This window comes from Primulina huaijiensis, chromosome 8, assembly GCF_012295235.1.
Source record: "Primulina huaijiensis isolate GDHJ02 chromosome 8, ASM1229523v2, whole genome shotgun sequence".
NCBI classification, from domain to species: Eukaryota; Viridiplantae; Streptophyta; class Magnoliopsida; order Lamiales; family Gesneriaceae; genus Primulina; species Primulina huaijiensis.
The window spans coordinates 1,174,458-1,188,733 of NC_133313.1; the positions used below are offsets into that span (position 1 = coordinate 1,174,458).

At 36.0% G+C, this 14,276-nt stretch overlaps 3 protein-coding genes across 3 annotated transcripts; 2 read left to right on the forward strand and 1 right to left on the reverse strand.

Moving 5' to 3' along the window:
- The first annotated feature begins 85 nt into the window (after positions 1–85).
- Positions 86–3,100, forward strand: LOC140983020 (protein yippee-like). Its single transcript, XM_073449876.1, has 5 exons — positions 86–565; positions 1,901–1,944; positions 2,184–2,292; positions 2,556–2,611; positions 2,693–3,100. The coding sequence occupies exons 1-5, from the start codon at positions 470–472 to the stop codon at positions 2,778–2,780; spliced, it is 393 nt and encodes a 130-aa protein (XP_073305977.1). The 5' UTR covers positions 86–469; the 3' UTR covers positions 2,781–3,100.
- A 2,405-nt stretch (positions 3,101–5,505) lies between these two features.
- On the forward strand, positions 5,506–9,122 carry LOC140982312 (uncharacterized). Its single transcript, XM_073448789.1, has 5 exons — positions 5,506–6,033; positions 6,302–6,425; positions 6,762–6,876; positions 7,324–8,364; positions 8,587–9,122. The coding sequence occupies exons 1-5, from the start codon at positions 5,868–5,870 to the stop codon at positions 8,824–8,826; spliced, it is 1,686 nt and encodes a 561-aa protein (XP_073304890.1). The 5' UTR covers positions 5,506–5,867; the 3' UTR covers positions 8,827–9,122.
- A 297-nt stretch (positions 9,123–9,419) lies between these two features.
- On the reverse strand, positions 9,420–11,801 carry LOC140982313 (clathrin light chain 2). Its single transcript, XM_073448791.1, has 3 exons — positions 11,489–11,801; positions 10,296–10,449; positions 9,420–9,880 (listed from the first exon to the last, which is right to left on the reverse strand). Exons 1-3 carry the CDS (start codon positions 11,737–11,739, stop codon positions 9,554–9,556), a joined length of 732 nt encoding a protein of 243 aa, XP_073304892.1. The 5' UTR covers positions 11,740–11,801; the 3' UTR covers positions 9,420–9,553.
- Positions 11,802–14,276: the final 2,475 nt, after the last annotated feature.

Below are 14,276 nucleotides of genomic sequence, written 5' to 3' on the forward strand. Positions count from 1 at the left end.
TTTTTTTTTTTTTTAAATATGTATAAAAATCTATATTTAAAATAAATTTTTATAATTTTCCCCATAGATTTTTTAATATTCAACATTTAGTTACGTGTGAGTAAGAAGATCGCAAACATACGATTGACGGGTAATCGCCCACAATCCATTGAGAAAAACTTGCGTATTTTTTTAGCACTACTCATGAATAAGATTTCATGAATCTCGCCGATTATCGATTCTGTGACTTCGCAACAATGTCTGCGTGAGATTTTTGTCACCTAAAAAACAACCCTGCTTTTGCCGTCAAAAGACTTTCTCCCTGTTGATCCATTTCTTAAGTCTGGTCTACCCCATTTGCCGTCCTGAAAACCTTCTTGGACCCAGATGGATGCCAATTAAATTCAAGTTCTTGGAGACCCTTCTCTGAATTTGTATTTATTTTTGTGTTTTTGTGTGGAGATTGAAGAATTGGGAGATTGGGGGAGAGATGGGGAGGGTGTTTGCTGTTACTCTTGAAGGGAAGATTTACAGCTGCAAGCACTGTGGGACTCATCTTGCTCTCAGTGAAGATATCATCTCCAAGGTTTTATGTTCGATTTGAGTTTTTTTGGGTTTGTGCTTGAATGGAATTGATTTTTTTTATCTTGAATGACTTGCTCAGTTTCGTTAATTCTTCTGGTAATTTGATTTTGATCCACTCTTGTGAGAGGTTGATGTTCTTATGAAGGTTTTTGGTCTGTTAACGGTGAAAATCCCGTTAATGTAGAAGGGAATTATAATTTGATTAAGTGGCGCTCTTGTTTTAATTATGTAGCTTGTTAGTGATAATCTTTCATGAAGTCCATATAATGAACTGAAACTTTACAGCTATCTATATGATTAATGCACGTAATTTTGCATTTTGCTTTGAGCTGTATGTTACCGAATATAGCACATTTTTATCGGTGGTGCAAAACTGCAAATGGCACGGAGACGTATTGAGTACCGTAGAGCTAAGCACACGGCAAGATGGAGAGGGGCGCCATAAGAGAAATGACATCATAATATAAATATTCAAAGAAAAATTCATCATATATATTTGTTTGTAAGTGAAAAGGTGGATTTTATCGACCCGGTCGCACCTCAAGGTCAAGACGAGCACTTCATTGAAGGGTTGTGCCGTGACTTGCCTTAGGCATAAAGGGTTTGCCTCACTGTTCCTTGAGTCTAGACACACTCATTGTTGGCTTTTAAATGACTATGATATCAGTCCCATTTCACTGTTATCATTATTTTGTAATAATAATCAGTGGAGGAGAATACTTGTTTTATAACAAAAAATCAAATTCTAATGCAGTTGTTAGGTCGCTTCATCTCTCTTTTGGATATTTTAGTTAAAGATCAAGCTTGTTTCTTGTTGAGATCGTGCTTCATATATCTCAGCTAAATTTGGTCGGTAAATGTGTGTGATCTCTGTAGCGTTGTAGCTTGAAGAAACATGAGAATTGGATCGGTAAAGGCGGGTCACTGGTTTGGATCAATCATTTATTCTTGTTTTATTTCCTTGATAATTATTTTGGGATAGTTTTGAATCCATTATCTGTTCAATGAATCCATTATCTGTTCTAATTAATGGCACTGAGAATTATCAGGAATCTGTATATATTAATGATTACCTCATTATTTATTCCTAGATCGTCTAGCAGGGATATGACAAATTTTGGTTTCTCCCTTCTTTTGTACAAGCTTGAAGATAACTGCCTTTTATTTGCATTTTTCCTGCCGATAGCGTACTTGTTTTTATGTCCATGTTTCTTTTATAAACTAAATTCTTGCAGTTTCTTATATTGAGGGATAAGCTTTCTAATGTGTTATATTTTAGTATTTTCAACAAGCACCTGGCTTTTGACTTGTTTCCGTTGTTGGTTCTTCCCTTCAGTCGTTCTACTGCAAGCACGGGAAGGCTTATCTCTTCGATAAGGTGTAAGTTTCCTAATCTTTGGCAGCTGATAGAATAATTGGATGATGAAACATGCATTTGATTTCACGGCTTTTCAAGGATTGAGATGATACCGTGACAATATGCAAATAGGTTGGTGAAGACCTATTTTCCCCGTGTACATAAAATGATCCGAAAGGACAAGAAAAGCAACGGGAAAATTTTGTAACTTTTTTTCCGAATTCGTGTTAAATACCAAAGGTTTCATTGATTACTTTTGCAGAGTTAATGTAACTCTCGGGGAGAAGGAAGAGAGACTAATGACAACAGGAATGCATGTAGCTGCAGATATCTTCTGCGTCAGATGTGGTTCAGTTGTTGGATGGAAATATGTAAGAACCATAGCCAAACATAGTTGTTGACTTCACAGTAATTCCACATATCCGCATCGGATCGTGGGAAGAGCATAATGGAATGTAAAAGTCTGTGTGATACATTTTTCTGGCAATTTGAGTTGAGCATTTTTATAAAGATGTGTACAGATAAACAGTATTCGGCAGTGAAGCCCATTGCAACCCACAGGCCCGGGGTTCTGACAGTTGCAAGTTTAGATGTGTTTGGCTAATCAATGTTCATTTTGTTTGATTATTTCCAGGAAACTGCGCAAGAAAAAAGTCAAAAGTACAAGGAAGGCAGATCGGTTCTTGAACGGTATACCAACACATTCAAATTATAGAAATCTATTTCAAAAACGATTTCTTGATTTTGAGATAGGCTGTTTGGTTGGTGCAGGTTCAAGATTTCCGGCCCCGATGGAAGTAGTTATTGGGTTGGCCATGAAGCCCATGCTGGGGGAAGTGATGCTGATGAGGCGGCCTGACCGAGTATTAAAATCGTCGGATACAATTCACTCCATGCACATTCTTCAAACTTCCCATTGTTGGTCTTGAACTGTTGGTTCATCATTTGTGAGGTAACCTTAATGTACATATTCGCCAGGCTAGAACTCAGTCTCACATTTGCCAGGCTTAGAACTTGGGTTTGTTCAGTATTCAAATTTTAAAATTATTCTTGATGCCACTCTAGTATGGATGGTAATAGTGTTTTCCTTATATGTACTCAATCTAAGTCTATGTTTAGTCCATTCGAGTTTGAAAATAATCAAATTATATTTGTGCATAATCATTCGAATTGACTTGATATTGTGCTTTCAAGCTCCCGTGATTTCAAATTCTCTGATTTGCTTGGATATACAAAATTCGAGTAAATTTCAAATCGATGCTATATCAAGTTAAAATCATTTTCATACATGGATTGCAAGGAACCATGATTGAAATGGAAATTTGGTGTATAATCTAGTACAATTTTTTGTTTCAACATATAGCTACTTTGTTTGTTCAAACACCTTGCTGTTTTTGCAAATACGAATGTTCAAATGAAGAAAAGTAAAAAATAAAAATAAAATAATAAGGGTGGTTTCTTAAACTATAAAGTAGGATAATATTTCAATATCATATGTTATATATTTTTATAGATGGTTAAATTATATTGAATTAATTTATTAAAAAGAACAGGTATGCGAATGCGTTGTGGAGTTGTTATTCACTCAAAATTTGATATTATCCTGAACAATCTTGTCCTTAAATTTTAATTAATTACAATAATTTGACTGTCGGACACAACTACTAAACTTGTCATTTATCGATAATTTTCCCTTAAGATTCTTTTAGTCAGACCAAATCAATTAATAATATATATATTTACACAACCGTACTAATACGACCGACAATTGATTAAAAAAATTTACTTTTGAACACATAAAATTCATCGAANTAGTGGTTGTTTACATAAGTGTCGATGTTGTAAAAAAATTTATGTGCATATATAATATAAAATTTGCCAAGTCCAACAAATGTTAGAACATAATCTTTTGTCCTCGACACGTTTAAATAGTGTAAAGATATATTAGGTTTGACTCAATAATATTCCATTTTTTGTAATACCAAATAACTAAACAATATGGAATATACAGAAAATAATTTCAAATGAAATTTGAAAAGCCTTAAAAAAAAAGGTGTGCTCTTTAATAAAATGATCATATGTAATGGATATTATGTAATTACCTTAAAAGATACAGTGAAAGCTGACTAAGTTTAATATATAAACACAAATCGATATATTACTATCATTATATTAATTACAAAAATTTCAATGAGATCGTCTCACGAGTTAATTTTGTGAAATTGATCACTTATCAGACTCGACCTATGAAAAAATATTATTTTTTATGTCAAAAATATTAATTTTCATTACAGATATGAATCATATCGATTAGTCCTAGGTATAGAGATCTATGAGACCGTTTTACATGAGACCTATTGTATATTAAAAAAGACTCAACTATGGTTTGTGACAAACGTTTTTGAGTTGGATGAAATTTGTTATATTCAGGTCAGAAATCCGAGATTTCATTTCACTACTTGATTCCGAAAAAAACCATTATACATACACATAAGGCAGTAGTGTTTTTAAAAATTAGTAGGGTTAGTTTTTGGATTTTTTGTGCATTAATAATTAGGTTATGAGTATGTTTATTGTGAGATGATCTCACGAATTTTTATCTGTGAGACGGGTCAACCCTATCGATATTCACAATAAAAAAAATAAAACTCTTAGCATAAAAGTAATAATTTTTCATGGATGACCCAAATAAGATATCTATCTCACAAAATACAACTCGTAAGATCGTCTCACATAAATTTTGGCATTAAGTTATATACCATCTTAGCTAACCGATATTGCAAAACTTGGCTCATTAACTCAGTTCTAATTAACTTAGTTTCTAATGGATGTTTTTATTGAAAATAAAAATAAAATAATTAGGTTGCTTATTCAAATAAATGACAACTCAAAGCTAATTCAAGAGTCAAGACCTCGTATTAAAAAAAAAAAAAATAGTCAAGACCTCGGGGGTCAAATATGTAAATGCTCAAGACCTCGGGGGGCAAGACAATAATAACAAGTCAAAAGTCCCACCTCAAGAGGTAGTTCAAACTTCCAAGATACCTCAAGAAAACAACCCCGTCGGGGTACATTCGTAATTATACCTTAAATATGTCTAAATATTTAATTCTAAGTAACAACAGGTCAACCTTAATCGTTATCGTTATCGTTATCGTTATCGTTATCGGTATCGGTATCGGTTATCGCTGAGCAGCTTTAACTTATAAATTTCTTCGTGTATGATTATTTATTTATTTTGTCAAATTTAACTTTTAATCATTTATTTTCATAAACTTTTTTTTTTTAAATTTTATATATAGTTTTGTTTTGTGATGTAAATGTGACAGTAGATTTCACTCAAATATGATGTTAATGTATGTAATGTTTATTTATGCACTCCTGATATTAATAATTAAAAAAAAAAACTAAATTTTCTTTTTACAAAATAAATTATTAATTTTTTTAAAAAAAATAAATTACCATTTTACATTTATATTTATTTGGCTTTTTTAGCTTGAAATACTAGAGTTTGACAGTGTAACTCCCCCAATTCTTCATGAAATCACGAAGCTGCCACTCCATTCCTGTTTCCTTCATCATCTTGCACTTCATTTTCTTCACGTTCCTTCTGACCTTCATTTTCCACTTCCCCTCTCTCTCTCTACCAATCGAAATATTATTCTATATGCATTTTCTCTTTCAAGGTTTTACAGGTAGGTGCGTCGTCTGGTGAATAGTTTTTCGGAAATCCATTGGTTATTGGTGCGAAGAATCTGAAATACGGAGTGATACTCGAGACGGTGGAGCGGATCCTTTGATTTTTCGAATTTTCTGACGTTGTGTTCGTTGATCAGGAGATCGTGTTCTCGAACGTTGTAGGAGGAGCTAGGGTTTTCGAGCTTGGTTGTTACGACGTGCGGATGATTCGCGGAGCTTGAGTTTGCGTTTCGTCTCGGGTTTTGGGATGAACCGAAGTTTTAGGGCCCCGGAGAGATTGCAAACGGGGAATCTGAGGATGAGGGATAACAGAGACGAAGACTTGGCGCTGTTTCGCGAAATGCGGAAGCGAGAGAAGGAACGTGATGACCTTCTTCTCCTTCAGGACTCCGACGATTTCGATGCTCAACTTGGTATTTTTAATGAAGTTTGCCTGTTGAAGTGTTCTTGTTTTTTGTGGTGGTTTTTGTTGTGAACCAGTGACTGTTTGGTGGTTCTTGAGTTGGTGTTAAAGAATTTTATGGTGATTCGTAATCTGTAAACAAAAGTTAGATTTCTGATTAAATTAATTGTAGTAAGCTCGTTGTTTGGGAAGTTAATCAAATGTTCTCCTTTACTTGCTTTTTCTTTTTTGTATTCTCACTGGAGTAAATTATATTCTTCCATTTATGTTATTTTCAGGATCGAAAACTGGTAGCTCTCCGATATTTAATATTACTTCAGGCAGAGTTGCACCTGCACCTGTCCGCAAGAGTGGTGCCGATGATTTTCTTAATTCGGACAATGATAAAAATGATTATGAATGGTAATTGCAGATATAACTTTTGGGATTTATTTGCACACTTTCTACCTAATAATTGTGATTTGAACTTAATGTTTGAGCTTCTGCCATACTGATTTGTCAAATGGTGAATTTTTTACTCGATTATATGAAATCAGAATTTGGGAACATTGTAAACACAACCCCGTTCATAGGTGATGAACGCAAAATGTCATTGATACTCTTTATTTGTGGATTTTTTCCCCCGAATAATGCGTGCAATCAGGATTTGTTATGTAACCCCTAGTGGCTTTGATTTCACTCCAGAATCATCCAATTGCTGTTAATTTTGGTATTCACCAAGGTTTTTCTTCGTTGCAGGCTTTTAACTCCTCCTGGCACTCCCCTTTTTCCTTCTTTAGAAATGGAGTCACAGAAAACTGTTATGAGCCAGCTGGGAGCTCTGAAAGCTCACCCGACATCTCTAAAGTCTAGAGTAAGCTAAATTATATTTCGTTTCATACATTGGAGGCACTCTCTTGTTTTAACAGATGGAATGCTTTTAATTTTCATTAATGGTATCTGTAGAATAGAACTCAGTAGTTCCGAGGTGTTAAAAATTTCGATTTTACCTCCTGAATTTTGGCTGGCTGGTTAGAAGTTTATTTTGTTTCACCGTTCATTCTCGACTAGCATTGAATTATAATGATCAATGACACACCTGTTGTTAGCATGTTTTAAATTGAATTACGGGACGAGTGCTTTAAAATTTGTCCTCGAGAATGATGAACTCTTTTGAAATTGTTTTGTGTTGTTAAAGCTGGCAAATCCCTTCGCAACTGTTTTTGCATGTTTTAGTTTATATTATGCACGAGTGCCTTCAAATTTGTCCTCGAGGATGATGAACTGGTTTTGTTTTGCAAATTGTATTGTGTTGTTGTAGCTAGCAAATCCCATGCCAGAACCCACGAGGAGCAATCTATCTTCTAGACAGCTGACTGCGTCTTTAGGGTTGAATACTTCAACTGGTGGGCTCCATAGGCCATCCTCCTCCGGGGGTGGTCCTGGATCAAGACCATCAACGCCAACTGGACGTCCAACTCTAAGCTCAACATCATCTCGATCTAGCTCAACTCCGGCATCAAACAGACGAACTTTAACAACAGCAACTAAACCCTCCTCAACCACATCAAAAGTAACATCAATCGCAACATCCAAACCTTCGAGATCTGCTACCCCGACTGCTCGTCCCACCTTGCCTTTATCAAAGTCAGTTGTTCCACCAAGATCTTCTACCCCCACTGCAAGATCTACCATAAGAGCCTCATCACCTGCAAGCAGACCCAGTATACCTGCAACAAAATCATTGCCTAGGACTGCAACTCCAACTCGTAGACCAACATTACCATCTAGCACACCTGCGGTTTCACTCAAGTCCCCAACGTCTTCAGTTGACAAGGCAGTTAACACTGCAGTGAAGAATCCTGTGTTGCCTCGGTCTAGTTCTCCTAGTGTGAAGCCCAGACCATGGAACCCTTCAGAGATGCCTGGGTTCTCTCTTGATGCCCCACCAAATTTAAGGACATCATTACCTGAGAGGCCACTTTCAGCCACTAGAGGTAGACCTGGAGCGCCAAGTTCTCGATCATCAATTGAACCTAATTCAAATGGAAGGATTAGACGACAATCTTGTTCTCCATCAAGAAAACGACCCCCTAATGGCCTAGTTCATAGCAGTGGAAGCTCTGTGCCAGTGCCTGCTATAACTAGATTGCATGCCAAGGCTAATGACAATGTAAGCCCTGTTCTTATTGGGAGTAAAATGGTTGAAAGGGTAATAAATATGCGGAAACTAGTTCCACCCAAGCAAGATGATAAACTCTCGCCTCTCAGAAACTTATCTGGGAAGTCCTCATCTCCGGACAGTTCAGGCTTTGGAAGAAATCTCTCGAAGAAATCTTTAGACATGGCCATAAGACACATGGTATGTGAACTATTGTTTCATCTTTCTCCAATATTTCGATTGTCAACAAAAATACCGGTAATCATATTGTGGATTCTGCGAATACCTTCTATCAGCATGCAGCACATTCCAATCATACGTCTTCATTAGTTGTGAATGCATTCCAGAAGAATATTTAGCTCAATATAATTTTAAGGCATGGCAATTCTGGAAAATTAATATAAGCACGTTGCTTTTGAGCAGGATTTAAGGCGAACCATTCCAGGCAATCCACGCTCACTTATCCCTGTATCCTCTATCAGATCTGGGCCGAATAGAAGCAGGACTTTTGGCGTCTCAGATTCTCCACTTGCGACAAGTAGTAATGCCAGTTCAGAAATGAGTGTCAATAACAATGCCCTGTGTGTGGATGGACCCGGAGCATATGATGAAGTAAGCAGTGGCAAAAGTATTCGTTCACTTTCCGGCTTACATGGAAGGTAACGGTTTGTTGAGTCTAAAATCATACGTATTTACAGTTTTACCTGTACGCTGGACTGCTGAGAAATGCGATTGTTACCACTGATAATAACTAACTGAAGATCTATCCTATATGATTTGATGTAAACTTATATGCACGCGTTCCAACCTTGTGTACCGTGTCGCCACTTTAACATGTGCCTAACTTTCTTATTATGTACATCATGTACATGGACGGAATATATAATCATCGCCGTATGAAATTTGTTAATGCTAATTCTATACTTAGTTTTGGAATTGAGAATGACAGTTTCTTCGAATTTCTTGATGCGTGTCTGTTTACATTAACTGTAATTTATAGCTCGATACGAGATTGAAGTTTTTCAAGTGATGGAGAAGAGAGTGGAAATCATCCACATTTATTTCACATACACTTCACATGCAAATTTTTTCCCCTTTCAAATCTTCATTTTTCCCTCCCGCAGATTTGCTTTAACGTGATATAGCACATGAAACGCGGAAACAATATATTCATCAAATTAACACTAATAATGTCATGCGGTTCGATGGTATTTGTACATCCTACGAGAATGACAAGTGAAGTAGACAAATCTGTATGAAGCAATGCCTAAAATGTCACATTATATCGAATCAACTCAGTTCAAATCCAAAATATCCTGTTTAAAGATCTACGGACAGATTTAGAAAGCTCCATACAAATTATTTCCATTAATATGAAGGCAAGTAAAATTTACGCAGCAGCGACAGCCTCCGGGGAGACTGTAATCGGAGCAGCAGAGGTGTCCATTTTAGCATCTGGTGCTGTCGGTGGGGAAGGCTTCAAGTGCGTCGGTGTGTTATGCTTCAGCTTTATGAGTAATTGTCGCATTCTGGACAAATCAGTTGGCTTTCCAGACTTGGGTCCTTGAACCACAACTATTGAAGGTTTCTTTTCCTGTTCCTTCTTACTCTTCCTCTTCTCTATAGCCGGGACTTCTTTCGGGATTAGGTCGGCTATGGATTTCCAGTAGTCCTTGTCCGCTTCTGCATGGAATTTCTCTTGGCTTGCGACAAATATCTAAATACAACAGATAGTAAACTAGGTCTTAATTGTGGCAAATATTCAAAAACTTTTCTATCTTAGGGTTAGAAGCGGAGAGAAGGAATGAAAAAAAAGGAGTAAAAAAGTAAAAACTGTACTTATGAAGCTCATGACGGATCTCCAGAAACTTCTATCATGGTCTTGATTGTTCGAATAGGCGTAAATCTTACACACTAGATTTCCCATGGCATACATTAAAAAGAATTCCCTCACGAAAACAATCACATTGCAGAAGCATAACCGACAGCGAACTGTGCGAAATAAATAAAAACCGCCAACAACTCTGGCTACAAAGATTTCTCAAATCAACATGCTTGTAAAAACTGGGAAATAAACTAGAAAATTTCAAACATAATTTTATATAGAATTCTCTATAGCAAACCATTCTCACCTTCTCCTTTTCCCTGTTCATTGATATATTGGCTTCACGGTTTATATCCCTCTTTTGGTGAAATTCAGCCTTGTACTGATCTGCTTCAACAATGATTTGGCTCAACAGCTCCTTCTCCCTTTTCTCCTTATCCTCCAGTCGCATCGCATTTTGCCTGTTTCCAAATGACCTATATCAACTAGTATATACTCGGTAACAAAACAGAATGTACCATATCCTCATCTATAATAACACTTTCTTTGATGGCATGGGTTCTAAGAGCTAAAGAAGTGGGAAACAAAAGCACTCACACATTTTAACCAAACGGAGGTGAATATTCACCAGGCAGGTAATGTTATGGTATTCGACTTTTACAACTGAGTCTTGCACAAATTTGTATTTTAGTAACACTATGGATATCAACAAGACCTTAGCTATCACTATCAGTATCATGACCACTGCCCAATTTCACCTGCAACTCCATGGCCTGGCAACATCCATATCCAATCTCCATTTTCCTCTTCATACAAAGACATTGTCTTGACCATATCATAGCAATTAAAATCCAAAATAGCACACATCTAAATTCGAGGCCCATCCCTCACATCTCGACACAAGCTATACTGCAGCCCTCTGATGAAATCCGTGCATTAACCACGAAACCCAGTCTTGGTGCGCTTTGAAGGCTCTAGGCACATTTCTAATGCCCGTTAATAGGTAAGAACAATACATTCAAAATATAATTATTAGTTATTCATTTTCGATTATGAATCGATAGTTTATCGTTTCATAGTTGTTTAACAGTTTATAAGATAATATATTATGGATTCTCCGGATATTTATATTCCATCACATCACCCCCTAAGGATACTTGATTGGTGACTTTATTCTCAAATAATTCCATTATTCACTTATAATGGCATACAGAAACGCTGCGATTTATCTTGCACTTTGATCAAATTAACCATTTCCTAAATCTCAGTCGAAGGATGCACTCAAATACAGCCCCCAAACAAGAATAAACACACAAAGAATAACGAAAAAAAATAAAGAATTCAACCACAAATACACTCAGTTCCCACAGAACCTAACAGAAAACCACAATCGACCCTAAATTACTCAATAGACTAGATTTATGGGATGCAATTATGCAAAGCTTTAGAGATTAAGAAATGGTTAGCTCCCAAACTTATTATAAGCAATAAAAACGTAACCTTCTCCATTCTCTGAGAGCATAACCCTCCTCATGCACCATTTCTTCCGGTGGAGGAAGAATCGGACCATTGGAACCTATTTCAGTAGAGAAATCCACCGGATCGGAGGGGAATGTGCCTCCGGAGGCGTAAATCGACGGGGAGTCAGGGACGTGAGACTCAAAGTAACCGTCTTCGAAGGCATGGTTGGAACCGGCAGCCGGTGAGTCGCCGCCGAATTGGTCGAACGAGTCGGCGAAGGAAGACGACATCGTTTTGATTTTGCTTTTGCTTTGCTGAACGCTTGGGAAACTGAGAGGGTGAAAAAGATGTCCGTTTTGTTCCTTTGAAATGGGTGAATGAAGAAAATTCTGGATCGGGCTGATACTACGTGGGCCTTTGCCCATCATGGCCTCAGCCGGCATTAATTCGGTTAAACCAAATTAGTTAAATTAATTAGAAATTTGATTTTATTAAATAGTTTTAATTTTAAATCATGCCAATAAGATCAGTTAGGTTTGGTTTTTAATTTAGAAAATCTCTTAACCGATATTTTTTTTAATATGATTATTTTTTGAGTAGGTCTTTCATAAGACGGTCCCATGGATCTTTATTCGTGAGACGGATCAATAATATCCATATTTACAATAAAAAATAATATATTTAACATAAAAAGTAATATTTTTTCGTGGGTGACACATAGAGAATACATGCTTCACAAAATTGACCCGTGAGATCGTCTCACACGAATTTTTGTGTTATTTTTTATATAAGCATTTGCAAAAATTAACAAATTGTAGAGATTTGATGTCGTGATTATTTTTATTTGTAGTGAAATTTAAAATATATGTGACAGTTTAATTTAGATGAAAATTTGACTCAGATATATACTAATAATTTAAGTTAAATCTCATAAAATACCTATCTTTTTGGTATAATATTGAGACACTTTTTAAAACACTAGAATATATCTATCGTATTTTTTTCAAAGAAATATATATTACAAATTTAATTAAGTAATTCTTCACCACTTTTCATTAAATTTGTCTCGAAATTTAACTAACACACTCAAATAAAAATAAACACCATGATTTATATTTAATTTTTACACATACAACGCGTGTATTTTAATTTTTCTATATATCTATAACATAACATCTATTAAAGATAAAAACTTCTATACTAACTAACTTTTAATCAATTCCGTAAAGGTTCATTTAAAAGTTGCAATAATACCCCATCATATAACTTCATTGGCGAAATATTTTTTGTTTGTCCTAAACTAAATATTGCAAAAAAAAAAAAAAATTTCTTCACATTAAAAATGGTTGAACATATCAAAATTAATATTAAATCACTACATATTTATTTATAATTTTGCACGTATGCTTGATTGCTCTATATATACATATCACACTTAAAAAATAAAGCATATTTCAAACTGTTCCACTTTCTTGTTTATCTTCTTAGCTTCCTCAATTATAGTAAAAGAAAAAGTCCAAATTTCTCCCAAATCCGTTGCCAACATCCGCCATATCTCTCTCCCTCACACCCTCTATAACAACACAAGAACCAAACCCCAAATCTTTAAAATCAAAACATAAATGATATCAGTAACAATTTAAATTATTTAGAAAGAGCTCCCTTCCCAAAAAGTCCAAATTCAATGGCTTCAAATTTCACAAGTCCATTTCCAATTATTCCCCTAATCATATTACTATCACTGGTTTCTGCGCAGTGCGTGGAGTTGGACGTGGGCGGAGACAGTGCTGGATGGGCAATCCCTTCCGCAAAGAATCAACAATTGTACAATGATTGGGCTTCCAGCAACAGGTTTAAGGTTAACGACACCTTGAGTAAGTCACTACTAATCAACCGATTCTTGTCATTATTTTCTATTCTCACTACGTATAGCAGTAAGGGAGAGACGTGAGTTCAAATACACGTTGAAACGAAAAAAATCAACATATCATGTAAAATTCGTAACATTATTATTGCATGGGTTGATTACATAGTATGTGGGACGATGTTCAGCCATGTTGAGGATATGGTCATGTGTGTGTGTGTGTGTGTGTGTGTGTGTGTATATATACATATCAATGTAGGGTTCCGGTACCAGAAGGATTCATTGTTGGAGGTCACACAGGAAGAGTACGAGAAATGCCGATCGTCCCACCCCATATTCTTCTCCAACAAAGGCGACACCCTCTTCAATCTCGATCGCCCTGGCCTCTTCTACTTCATCAGTGGCGTCTTCGGCCACTGCGAAAGGGGACTCAAGATGATCGTAAAAGTACTCGAGCTCGAAACTGTTACTCCACTCGCAAACCAATCCTTATCCTCGCCGAGCAGCACCGCGGGCTGCACTCCCCTTGGTTTTACTGCCTCTGGGTTCATACCGCTGCTAGTTTTCACGGTTCTCTCGTCGTTTACGGGTACCATCTTCGTGTAATTTGGTGGTATTATCCTTCAGAGGGCATTGTTGTTGCAGAATGTTCTTGGTGGTTATGTTCTTGTTTCTTAGGGTTTCTACGAGAATTTATATTTCTTTGAGGTTTTCGGATTGTTGCACATGCATTCTTTTTAACGGATATAATATAAAATGATATCATTAGAATATGGGAAGTTAGCCGCTGCTTTATATTTTTTCTTTGACTAAAGTTGTGGGAATGGAAAGGGTTGAATCCTACATGAAAATATAGATTTTATTGACACTTTTCCGTAATAAGTTAATAATCTGTTCCTCCTCCACTTCGATATTATAAATTATAAAGTATTACAAGTTCTTCAATTTATTTTTGGAGTATTG

Coding starts and splice junctions, on each gene's coding strand:
- LOC140983020 (XM_073449876.1), top strand. CDS start 470: ATGGGGAGGGTGTTTGCTGTTACTCTTGAAGGGAAGATTTACAGCTGC. Junction 1,945..2,183: donor GCTTATCTCTTCGATAAGGT/GTAAGTTTCCTA, acceptor TTACTTTTGCAG/AGTTAATGTAACTCTCGGGG. Junction 2,612..2,692: donor GGCAGATCGGTTCTTGAACG/GTATACCAACAC, acceptor TGGTTGGTGCAG/GTTCAAGATTTCCGGCCCCG.
- LOC140982312 (XM_073448789.1), top strand. CDS start 5,868: ATGAACCGAAGTTTTAGGGCCCCGGAGAGATTGCAAACGGGGAATCTG. Junction 6,034..6,301: donor CGATTTCGATGCTCAACTTG/GTATTTTTAATG, acceptor TGTTATTTTCAG/GATCGAAAACTGGTAGCTCT. Junction 6,877..7,323: donor CGACATCTCTAAAGTCTAGA/GTAAGCTAAATT, acceptor GTGTTGTTGTAG/CTAGCAAATCCCATGCCAGA.
- LOC140982313 (XM_073448791.1), bottom strand. CDS start 11,739: ATGTCGTCTTCCTTCGCCGACTCGTTCGACCAATTCGGCGGCGACTCA. Junction 10,450..11,488: donor GCTCTCAGAGAATGGAGAAG/GTTACGTTTTTA, acceptor ATTTGGAAACAG/GCAAAATGCGATGCGACTGG. Junction 9,881..10,295: donor TGAACAGGGAAAAGGAGAAG/GTGAGAATGGTT, acceptor TGTTGTATTTAG/ATATTTGTCGCAAGCCAAGA.